This window comes from Anarrhichthys ocellatus, unplaced genomic scaffold (genome assembly GCF_004355925.1).
Source record: "Anarrhichthys ocellatus isolate YVR2014 unplaced genomic scaffold, GSC_Weel_1.0 scaffold7, whole genome shotgun sequence".
Taxonomy (NCBI): domain Eukaryota; kingdom Metazoa; phylum Chordata; class Actinopteri; order Perciformes; family Anarhichadidae; genus Anarrhichthys; species Anarrhichthys ocellatus.
In genome coordinates, this window is record NW_022280037.1 from 10,802,604 (window position 1) to 10,814,759 (window position 12,156).

Consider the following 12,156-nt stretch of genomic DNA (forward strand, 5'->3'; position numbering starts at 1 on the left):
ATTGCATTATGTAAGGCTATATGACACACATCATGGCAGCTGGAGTTACTTGATTTCTGGAGTTATTTTCCAAAATGATTTCACTCATCATTGACATAATCAAAGGCATTGCACTGTGTATAATGCCATCTCTTATCTATTATGTTTTCTTTAATGTTATTCATATTTCTCTGCATAAGAAATCACAGTAATGTTTTGTAGGAAATTGCACAAAAAAGTCACATTTCCATATTGAAAAGCTTTCAAAAACTACTTTCTGAGCATCATTTCAAGTGTTATGTGAAGTAATTAAATAAAAAACATGTATTGGTAAAATAACAGTAGAGTAGAATATAGGTATACTATAAAGATAAAATATTTATATATGATAACTATCATAAGTAATACTTCCTTTGGGACATTTACATGGTTCCACTGAACCTGACTTCCTCAGTTAATCACAGAGCTGCTCACTGAGCGTCATGCGGGACATCTGCTGTCGGCACAGAGCAGTGCGCAGCTCAGCACCAGACACCTTCACGCAATGCAAATGACTGAAACCAAGTTCCTCCACAGGAAAGGAAACACTGGACATTTTAAGTCTTTTTGGAGTCACTGCATCTTTTCAGATGTCCGGAGACGCAATATTAGAGAGCTGTAACTGAGGTGAGTGCCCTTTGGCTTTTTTTTTTTTATACCTTTTGCTTCAGCAGTCAGTGCTTTTCTCATGTTTTTTATGTTGAATTCTTTGATATTTGGAAATCACTGATATGATGATTTTGTTTAAGAAATATTATAACATGCTTATAAGTAGCTATGATCGTCACAGTCTTGCAAGTCTTGTAAAAATGTGATTTCTGCATATTTTAAAAGTTGTTATAAAATGACCTACGGCGATCTGTCATTTTGGTTTAGAACTGATTTTATATGATGTATTTGTAGTTTAAAACATGAGGCTGTCACATATTCCAGTTTTTTTTTGCTGATCCGTGCCTGCCCTTCTGTCAGCAGACTTATAAGGAGGGATCTTGGCTCCTGCAGCCATTTCCCCTGCAGGGCTGAGCTCTTTGGCTGGCTTGCCACTTCCTTAGCAGAGGGGCTGCTGGCAGGAGCGACATCTGAGCAGGTACCACAAACAAACAAGAATATGGACACGAAAGTCATTAAATCTGGTTAAGAATGTCATCCAACCTCTTCTAGTAAATGTATAGGCTTCAGTATATAGGTAGGAGGAATAAATGATGTGCATTTGGTCAGGAAGAGGTTAAAGATTCACTTTTCGGAACAAAACCAGGTTCACTTTCCTGCTTTGTCCCCATTGTGTGAATGCTGAATCTTTGTTTGGAGATAATTACACAGGAGAACACGGTTTTCTCTGCATGGTGGAATTACCAAACTCAACTGTTCTCTTTACAGTTTATCAGCTAGAAATATCAAACAGTCTGTGATGGTCTATGCAGATTATTAACTGGGTGTTTGCAAACAGCCTTGTTTGTGTGTCTCTCTCTGTACAGGTCATGAAGCCTCAAGAGGCCGAGCTCGTCAATGAAATCTCCAAGGTATTCTGCACCTTCCCTCATCAGCCGGCCTGGCTTTGTTAAAGAGACAGCTCACTTTATATTTAAAGCTCTAATTATTTAAAAATAAATTAGCAGCAGATAGTATAAGTAAGTAAACAGTCAGTTTAGAATGATCACAACTCCATAAGTGTAAATGTCAGCGCTGTTGTGAATCTAATTGTATGTTTGAATAATATACGACACCCGCTGTCCCCTCAGTTGCAATGCATGGTGTCGGAGCTGAAGACGGGGTTCACCAGCGCTCTGCTGGAGCTCAGTCAGATCCAACATGGAGACACGTACCTGCGGGAGGAGCTGGAGGAGAACAGGAGGAGCTGCCAGAAGAAAGCTCTCCGTCTGGAGGCGCTGGTCGAGTCTCTGAGGGTGAGAACTCAGATTAGTTTAAACTATTGAGAAATATCTAGTGTTTGAAAGTTTGGTTACAGTGAAATGACACGTCCTCATCTTTACCCGCGTCTTGTCATCCTGCAGGAGGAGCTTGGAGTGATGGGGGGTCAGATCTTGCAGCTGTACAGCAACAGACAGAGACCTCAGCAGGATGGAAAGAGCTCCACATCCAAACACAGAGAGAGGTGAAGAACAAACAGATATAAACTACAGAGCTTTACAGATAAGAAAGTAACGTATATCTAAACAAATCAGATCTATTTATACTGTTATATATAGATATAACAGGATAACTCTTTCCTGGTTTGTGCTGGAAATTTCAGTCAAATCAAAGTGTAAAATGCAGAATAGAACATGAAAGTCTTAGTTTGTTTGATTACAGGGAATCAACGTGTATGCTTTCATATTAATGTTGTCACCATCTTCAGTGGCACACGGCAAACAATTACTCATAAAACAGCTGTTTACGCCCAGTCATCAGGCGATATGGCGTTTTTTAATGAGAGACATGTGAAAACCTGCAGAGAGACATTTTGCCATCTGTCCACTGTCGTGCAGCAGCGATCCAGCAGAACCGGCCTGTGAGCGGAGGCCGTGTGACTGTTCGTCTGCTCCACCAGCCGGTCTGTCCAGAGGGAAACTGCTCCTCCACTGCTTCCTGCAGGGCCTCAAAGCCGGACTGAGCGAAGGCACGGGTGAGCAACGATGTGCAAACGACAAAAAAATGTTACAAGATGATTTCAACTCGTTAAAACGGCAAAACTGTTTTAAAACTCAACAACTTGAGTGAGTTTCTTTGTTGTTACTGAAGCCACTGGACGTTAAAGTGGCAATGCCTCAGATTTCAGTCCTGGTCGATGTAGAATTTCTATTTGAATTGTGCTCAGAGTTCAGCAGTCTGAAGTCTTTTTGTTCAATCAGGTTATCAGAGTTGTGTACATATAGATTGGGATGCTGCAAATATGTTTATATTGCAATACTTATGTTACCTCTTTCGGCCAAAGATAGTAAACAGATTATATATTTAAATGAGAATCACTTTGGAGCACCTGTTAGCTATATTTAGATTATCAGATTGGAGATTGAACTTGATGCCCATTCAGAAACTGTCTCATTTGTTGAAATATGAACATTACGAGTGATCTTTTTCGTCCAGATGCACGACATCAGGTGGCGATGCAACTTCTACATTCTGAGTGGGAGTACGTGTCAACCTTAAACCAGCTGTATGATAAATACAAGACACCGCCAGCTCACCAGATGACTGTGGAGCCGTAGTAAGTGCTACATGTTGACGAAACAGCAGCACAGGTCTGTCCTGTCTTAAAAAAAAACAAGCAACAAATTCTTCCTTCTTGTAACGTCTGAACACAGTTGAACTGCACAGATCATTAATGGTTGCTTACATAAATTCTTTAACAAGCGTTAAACTTCCATTTGTAATTAAAACCCTTGTTTTTTTGTGTCGTGACCCAGTCAGACGTATCTGAAGTCTGTGGAGAAGCTTTTACAGCGACACCTGATCTTCAGAAACACCCTGCAGGAGCGATTAACTGCTGAACACTGGAAATCTCTGGTTGGAGACATCCTGGTGCAGCTCATCGGACAAAACGATGTAAGTTGGTGTTTTTTTTTTTTAAATGATGTCAGTCCATTACAATGAACACTGAAGGTGCTCACGACTGCTTTGACTTGGGTCGTCCAGACAGCCTTTTCGGATATGTACCATGGATACACAGCTACCCTGGCATCATTCCTCTCGCTGGAGTTCAACAGACTAAATCTTTCTGAGAAAATGCAGAAAATGCAGGTATTTTAATTGATAAGCGTCAACATTATTCATCTACAAAGTACCTGGGAAACCAGACATGCTGATAGATATCTCCCGTCTGCGTTTAATAGAGCGGCCAGATGGAGAAAGAGGAAATGAAGCTGCTCTACCTGCTGTTGGCTCCTGTCGCTCGCATCCACGGCTACCTGAGCCACATTCAGGTGAGTCAGCAGCCACAGGGAGTCCAGTTTGTGCAGGTCAACACTGACCCTATAATACTGAGGAGGTCTAAAATAAGAACATCTGAAAAACACAAAAACAACAATTCAGAGCAGGAAATAAAACCAATGAGGATGTTTCTTGAAGGATAGCAGAAGGCCAGAGATTAATGGATGACAAAACACACAAAACCTTCATAAATATTAAAGGCCTTATGAAAGTAGATTGAGAAACAATTTTAGAGGTACTACAGGTCAAAATACATATAGGCTAGTTAATAGGTTATGTTAAACTGACCCTAATCCTTGCTTCGTTGTTTAATATTTCTTCATTTTCCTTCTCTAGAACTTGCTGCAGTGGACCAGTAAGGAGCATCCTGACTGCAGCCTCCTGCTGGGAACTGAGCGAGCCCTGAGGAGCATCTTGTCCCGTTGTCATGTGATCTTGGAGGAAGACGTCCGGTGGGAGGAAGGAGAAGGAGGTGGACAAAGGTCAGGACATCAAGAGAAGGATTAGGATTCACAGATGATCTATGATAATTAAAACTCAGATTGATGCCATTTATATAAGGTTAAATGTTTATGTTTATTGCCTTCCTGTTTTTGTCTTTGGCTCATTAACAAATTAATACATTCACATTCATTCTTTGCATGGCAGCAGCTGCTCTGATGCAGTGACTGGTAGATCCTCTGCAAAGTGCTGCACCAGGAGCCAGCAGACCAGAGAGTCTCAGCGTCAGTCCAACACCGCAGCTCAGAGGTGAGTGTCGCCCTCTGCTGGCTGCAGTCAGTACAGCAACGCACGGGAGCACCTGCAGTGTAAAGATGTGGAAGGAGCGCTTCAATCCTTGAAGAAAAAGTATAAAAGGGTTGTCAGGAAAAGGAATTAAAATATCCGTATTTACATCAAAGAAGATGATAGTGTTCAGGTCATTGAAAGAAGAAAGAAAAGAATGGAAGTAGGAACAAAAGGAAATAAATAATGACAGGAGGGAATGACAGGAAAAGGGAAAGCAATGAGGAAAAGGATGAAAAGAGTAAGAGGAGGTTAGACAATAATGAAAACAAGTACTACATATTTCCACATCCTTCACGCCACTGCCCCTCACTGTCAAAGCTCATGTGGGCGTCCTGCTACAATAACCTCCACTCTCCTTCCCACAGAGACGACCAGCAGCCTGTCAGTAATGGAGTGGACGGGTGTCACTCGATGCGTCTGGAGTGCTGGTCCTGCAGCCCGGTGAGGAGGAAGGGCTGTGGAGGAGACCTGGCCCTCCTGAACCAGCCGGCCCGAGACTGTGGACACGCCTGCTGCTCCCTCCTCACGCCCGACGCCACAGCGTGGGGTGAGAACAGTGACTCAGGCCAGGGCACCTCCAGCCAGCTCACCGGGCAAGGCACCAACGGGCTGGAGGCCTCTCACACCCATCACAGCCTCGAGGACTGCGAGACGGACCAGGACGACACCTCAGCCTTCGACTACTCCTCCGTCACCTCCTGCAGCCCTGACGCCACCCTGCGCAGGGAGACGACGGGCAGCAACAGCAGTGAGGATGAAGAGGAGGACAGCCAGGTGCCGGTGCTGTTGAAGCCCTCCTGCAGCCAGCAGCAGTCGAGGGAGGTGCCCAGAGAGAGGACCATGTGTCTGAGGTGGCAGATTCCCAGATTGACCCCTCATCCTCCTCTTCGCCACGCCGCGGGGCCACGTGTGGACGGGCCGACGCCGTGCCTCGTCAGCTCCTACGGAAAGAGGCTGGTCAACGTCAGGAAGGGGTCTCCTCCTTTACATCCAAAAAGTGCCTTCAGGCCCATCTGGGATGATCCATCCAAACAGGTATCTAGCTTTTTGTTACAACACATATGCCATCAGAACATTTGAAAGATACTATACGTGCATTAATACAAATCTGCATATAGTGGCTTTAATAAAATCAATTAAAATGAATTCAAACTAGACATCTCTAGTTTGTTATGCAAATGAAAACACCAGGGTTATTTTCAGAGTCTTGACAAAGGACAACTCCTTGCAAGTGCTGTTGAACGAAACTCACTCTGACCTGCTCTCTGTATTTATCCGCATCACTCCACGTACCAGGCGGATGCAGCTCCAGAGAAAGACAGCAGACAAGTCTTCGTACCGATTCAAGCCCCAGCGAGGCAAAGCTTTCTGAGTTTCAACCCGAGTAGAGAAAACCTGAGGTAAGAGCCTTCATCAGGTGTGACAGAGCTGTTACTCAAGAGATGCACAAGCGGCTTGCACTAAAACATGGAAACAAAACAAAATTCACACTTGCATTGGTGCAATGCAGACACAACATAAAGATAAAACAACTGGATTAATGAGATGAATGCACTTTTACCTGTTACGTCTCATCTCTTCAGACCAGGCCCGTCTCAGCAGAGAGGCAACCCTGCAGCAGGCCTGAGCGGTGGAGGATTGTGGGACGACAGTGAGGACAGCGAGGGTCCCTGCAGCACCGTCTGACCCAGAGACAAGAGGACTATCGACTAAAACTGTTGCACACTTAAACGTTGAGGTTACAAATGTGAGATTTCTTTGATGGAGACATTTTCTGCATGAATGACGACTATGAGACTCTGAAGTACGTCTTTGTTTACCAGTTAAGACGGTTTTATTTGCCTGTTTGGTTCTTCTGCGGATTAGCTATCGTTGTGTGGGATAAGAGAGATCTAAGAGCAACATTTATCTGAGAAACATGATCTCACTTTTGACACAAAGGGTTGACTGAAGAATTTCCTCGCAGATTTACATTCGAAAAATGAAATATTCCAAAAGCATATTGTTTGTTTTAAACTGGAGGTGGTGATATATGATGACACAATGTCTAACGTTAAGAAAGCTGTTACTCATCAAATATTACATAATTTTAGTATACTTTAATATCCAATGAAAGCAGTCAAGAACCATTTTGGAACATATGCTTTTTTTACTTTCCGGTGGAGAGTTAACATCACTCTTGATTGTGTAGCAACACTTCTGCTCTATTAAATAACTAAATCAACCTCAGCACTTAACGTGTTGTATATAGTTTATGTAATGTGTCCAACAATAGATGTAAAAAGGGCAATTGTTTACACTTTGTATTTTCTCGAATATAAAAAAAGGATCTACGTGTTCATGGGTGAACAACATTTTGGATTTTCTCACCTTTGGACCGAGCCAGGCTAACATTATGCTAAGCTAACCAACAGTCTAGTCCAACAGACACACATGAAAGTGGTTTTGAGTTATTTTGAAGATCTAACTCTCCGAACAGAAAGCAAATACTTCTCAACCTACTCCTTTACAAATTCAATCAACAGAAGTTCATGCAAAAAAGCTGAATGTTCCATAAAATAAAAAAAGAGAGAAATGAGTAGTTCAGTACAAAATAAGACTGGGTGATTTATTAATCTCATGAAGACCATTAATACAAAGCAGTTAAAAGGCCACATACCATCAAATAAACCGACTGCTGGATCAAGCTGTTACAGTGCCACTGGAGGAAAACCAATCTGTTATTCGGTCAGGGCTGGGGTTAAACAAAAACAACTAAACAAACAAACATAGAAAACAGAAGAGACAAATTTGGCAAAATCAACCCCACCAACACTGGTTTGGGAAACTCGGGGAAATGGACAGAACATGAGTGAAGACAGTGAAGTGATTCGACTTCAGCTTCATCCTCCAACACTCCGCTTTTATCTCTAGTTTGATCGGAAGTTTAATCGTCCACCATCGTGCACAAAACACAGCAAGACCGAGAGGAAAAGGGGCACGAGAGATTAGTTTGTTTAATTTTCGCTGAAACCTCGTGGTCGTCAGACATTCTCAGGTGTTTGTGTCTGCAGACATCGTGTGGATGAACGAGAGGTGGTAGACTTGTTTTTTCCATCCTTATCCACGTAGAAAGTGAGTTTGAACAGTTGCATAGGACCATTGCATTTACAAACATGACCTATCAACAACTGTGGCTCTTCAACAGTACAGCCTAAAGTGCACAAAGTGTGTTTCTCTGAAAAAAAAAAATAAAATATAAAAATAAAAATGTCCCAATTCTTCACTCTGCTCAAATACTTGCATCTGAATATCGGTCTTTGTATATTCAACTGCAACTTTAATACAATCCCAACCGGTTTAATGAATGTTAGCATTAAAAAAAAAAAAAAAAGTCTTTGAAAAGGAGAAAAAGGCAATTAGTAAGATGTAGAAAGTGAAGCACACGTCTAAGTAAGTGCTTGGCATACTGAACTGTATTCTTTTCATTGCTTTCAAACAGCTAAGGGGCAGGGAAGAAACAATGGCTTTCCTCAGTTAATACTCCCAGTGTCTCAACCGGAGATTGTCTGTAAGTAAGTTAGTGACAGTGACCTGTTTTTTTTCTGGTTTTGTTTTTTAGTTTTTTTTTTATCCGACTGTAGCAGCATTGGATTATTAGGCAATATTCGACTGAACAGATGCGGATGAGGGTACAATACAACGGGAGGGGGGGGGGGGGGAAGAACTTGCCACTTTATACAAATTATTTAGTTAGTGTATACATGTTATATATACACAGTATCCACAAACATGTACAATTTCATAGTGTATAGCTTTGTTCTAAACATTACATAGGCAACTTTATTTTTTTTTTGCATTTTAGACACCATTTGCTTAAGTAGAAAATAAAATAAAAGGCACATCTGAGCATGATGCATGGATTATTTCAGTCTTTCAAAAGTGAAACAAAAATGTTTTCAAGCAGGAAAAAAAAGAAAAAGAGACAGAAAGAAGAAGTTGGGTTTGAAAAGTTCCTCTTTTTCATGGGCTTTTAGGCATTTGGAGCAGCCACTGGGGGGAGCTGACCCAGCTCTGGTAGGAGGTTGCGCACTTCCAGTGCCGAGTTTGAATACCAATGAAGAAGAGTTGGTCATGGTGGGGGGGGGGGGGGGGGGGGGGGGGGCTTTTGGAGAAAGCACAGTGTCAAGACAGCAGCGCACGTCTGTCAGGGGATCGGTTAAGACATCAGCTGTGGAAGCGTTGGAGAGAGAACGTACAGCTCTCCCCGTCTTCGTCCTGGATCGGAGCCGCTTTGATATCGAGGCAGACCTCCCGCTGTCGCACACCGCTCAGGGATATTGTCAATAGTCTGATGGAAACCTGCTGACTTGGCCCAAACTCGATGTGCAAATGGAGTGTTTTCTCGGCTCTCGCTGTCCCATCCGGGCCGAGAGGACTGGAGCCTGGGGTCACCGCTGTTGGATTTTTAAAAGGCAACAATTTTGTGGCTGCGGAGAGGCCTGTCTTCAGGTAAAAAAAAACAAACAAAAAAAAACAAACAGTCAAGACAGTTTGACTCACGTCTATACAGTCACAGTGTACAGTTGAGATACAAGGTGGGGGATTCAGTGTCGCCTCTGCTATGCGTTTCTTTTAATGTCACATTTGTTTAAAAAAGAAAAAAAAAAGAAAATCCCTTTTCCCCCTGCATAAAATAAGACTTTGGCAACTGTTTGTTTATCAGTTCGTAGGAAAAACATATCAATGGAAATGTTTGCTGCTCACAGCCACTGTGAAAGAGCTACGTCTGAGTGGATCATCGAGGAGGAGAGCGGTCTTAAAGATCTGTGAGCTGCAGCACGACTCCAGATCATGTCAATACCCAAAGAAACAAAAGCATGACATTAGACGCTACAAAGTCCAAGGCCCCCCCACATTCACCCCCACCCTGACAGAGGAGTGGGACTAGGGTAAGTTAAGAGTGTGAGGGGTGAGAACTTTCATCAGGAGCAACAGTCCCGCTCCATGTAGAACAAAAAGACAAACACTCAAACTCCTTGTTGTTTATTAGCTGGCACACCGGTGAGGGTTTCTCATTGGCACAGAGGGTTTATGATGAAGGCGAAGCTACTGATCCCCTGAGAGGCACAGCGGGGGGTGCGATTGGTCGATGCGGAGGGCGGGTGGGTGGAGTTAAGAGTGTGTGGAGCAGTGTTATTCTTTCTGATCAGTAGCTTTGAGTCCACTGTGTCGTAGTTTGCAGGAGACAGTTTGAAGTTTGCATTTCAAGATAACCTCTTGGTGTTTTTAAAAAAAAAACCCAAAAAAAACAAAGCAGACTCACTGGCTGCCGTCTGTGTTCTCCACCAATGAGAGGCCTTGTAGCGGCAGCGGCGGCGGCTGCAGCAGCAGCTCCCTTTTGTATGTCTTTGGTGGGAGTTTGGGGAGTTGTGGGCTGGAGTTGTGGCGTGGGGGGACAGGTGGAGCGGTGATGGGAACAGGAAGAGGGTACAGGCTGTTCTGGCTGGCGCTGAGCGGGCAGCTCCGCCTGGGGATGCGGGGCGACGGCGTGCTGGGCGGGGTGTTGGGGGAGCTGGGGGAGCTGCTGAAGTCCCAGTGGTATCGGCCCACGGGGGAAGGCTGCATGTTGAGGGGGTAGTTGATGAAGATCTCTGGGGGCCGCTGGGGCACCGGGGGAGGCGTGTCAGGCTGAGGGTCTCGGGGTGGCGGAGGAGGAGGGCTGGGCAGGGGGCCATCCATGGGGGGGCCGTTGTAGACCAGCGGTCGAGGTTGGATCCGGGGCAGAGGAGGGGGCAGCCGGGGAGGGATGGCTGGGGGGCTGTCGGACCTGGAGCTCAGCTGAGACAGAGACACACGCAGATCAGAATGGTGTCAAAAGACGATTATATTAGGAAGAACTATTAAGCATTCCTAAACACAAGGTTAGAATATCGTGTACGGCAGTGGTTCCCATCCTGGGGGTTGTGACCCCCATGAGATAAAAATGTAGTCCTTTACAGTAATCTAATTGCGTAATTTGTGAGACAGCGTGCAAGTCCTTTAACGGATATACATTTGAATAATTGTGAATCAAAACACAGCCTAAAATAAATCTTTACTCCAAGTTGTCACCTCAAGGAATTCTATTGTTATTTGCACTTACCACAAATATGTTCAACCCTATCAGACCGAGTTAAAACTGGAGCACGGGAACTTTAGTCTCCAGGCTTAATCAGCAAACTCGTTTGTCAAGGGCCTAAATGTAACGGACGTTCATTTATATGTCAAAGTGTCTGACTCCAGCTTTAAGGTGTCGTCATTATGGGTATAAATGGTGGGAAATGACGCTCCGCTCTTACTTTGGCTTCAGACATTGCGTCTTTCCTTCGTGGCGGCAGAGGAGGAGGCTTCAGCAGCTCCTCCCCGAGCTGGTGGAGGCTGCCGCAAGACACGGACTGGAACTCTGAGAAAAAGGAAAAGACACTCGTATACAGTACGGATCACAGATCAAGAACAGGCCCCGCTCACTGTCACAGCGCACTGATCACAAAGTGAGTGTAAGAGTGATTCATGGGATAGTCAGGCAGAAAGCAAATCAGGAATAAACAACTTCATTGACAACAGAAAAGCACACACTCACTTGAAGGCGGCAGAAGAACAGGAGCAAATATGGAGTTGCTGCCTGTAAAATTTAAAGACGGAAAAGATGATTGATTTCCCAAGAAAGGTGCATGCTCTTACTCAGAAATAGCCACAGTTAAAGTTTATTCTTTGCAATATTCTTTGCATATCATGCATGGAAGTCATGTAATGCGATCAATCTGGAAAACACTGTAAACTCATTTAGATAGTTACTGACTTTTATAGACATGTTGAGAAACTTTCCCTCTCATGACCAAATGCAAAAAAAAAAAAAACACTTCCCGATTTTCAAGAAGGGGAAGAAAAGACGTCAGCTGAACTCACCGCCATACGAGCTGCAGAAGTCGTGATCCATGAAGACCGAGCTGAGGTCGGAGGAGGCCGACTGCGGCGGGGTCGGCGTATTAGGGGAGGTGGGCACCGAGGCCGACATCTCCGGCTCGGTCTCGGCGATACTCCGGAAGGTGATCTTATGCGGGGGCTCCCTCTCCAGGGGGACGGGGTGATTCTTCAGGGTGCCAGAGGTAGACGTTCGCACGGGCCGGATCCCCGGGGATTTCAGAGTGTACATGGTCTTCCTGGGCTGCAGGACGAGGAACAGAAAACTCATCAGCAACACAACAAACTCTCTTTCTCTGAAAGACAGAACCCGGTGCTTCTGGAAAATGTCTTCAAATGTCTCCTTACCTCAAGAGATGTTTTACCGAAAATAATATGACTGACACCTAGAAAAACTTAATACTAAAGAAACAATCCGTAAGTTTGAGATCTGTGGATTATTTAGAGCAGTGGGACATTGTCCCTCGAAAGAGAAGTTGC

General features: G+C 44.2%; 2 protein-coding genes across 3 annotated transcripts in view; one reads left to right on the forward strand and one right to left on the reverse strand.

Annotated features, from left to right (window-relative positions):
* Positions 1–923: 923 nt before the first annotated feature.
* Positions 924–7,984, forward strand: LOC116383482 (uncharacterized). The gene is made up of 14 exons (XM_031847381.1): positions 924–1,105; positions 1,494–1,538; positions 1,758–1,922; positions 2,031–2,131; positions 2,505–2,641; positions 3,103–3,223; positions 3,423–3,561; positions 3,652–3,756; positions 3,849–3,938; positions 4,282–4,427; positions 4,594–4,695; positions 5,100–5,769; positions 6,031–6,134; positions 6,318–7,984. The coding sequence occupies exons 2-14, from the start codon at positions 1,497–1,499 to the stop codon at positions 6,418–6,420; spliced, it is 2,025 nt and encodes a 674-aa protein (XP_031703241.1). The 5' UTR covers positions 924–1,105; positions 1,494–1,496; the 3' UTR covers positions 6,421–7,984.
* Positions 7,317–12,156, reverse strand: part of sos2 (son of sevenless homolog 2 (Drosophila)) — a 33,431-nt gene continuing 28,591 nt past the window's right edge. The window contains exons 20-23 of one of the 2 annotated variants that reach the window (XM_031847298.1): positions 11,662–11,920; positions 11,336–11,377; positions 11,055–11,158; positions 7,317–10,554 (exon numbers count right to left, since the gene is read on the reverse strand). In XM_031847298.1, coding sequence (XP_031703158.1) covers positions 10,036–10,554; positions 11,055–11,158; positions 11,336–11,377; positions 11,662–11,920 — 924 coding nt within the window. In that variant the 3' untranslated portion in view covers positions 7,317–10,035. The remainder of the gene's footprint in view (positions 10,555–11,054; positions 11,159–11,335; positions 11,378–11,661; positions 11,921–12,156) is intronic. The other variant, XM_031847299.1, reaches the window with a different exon arrangement.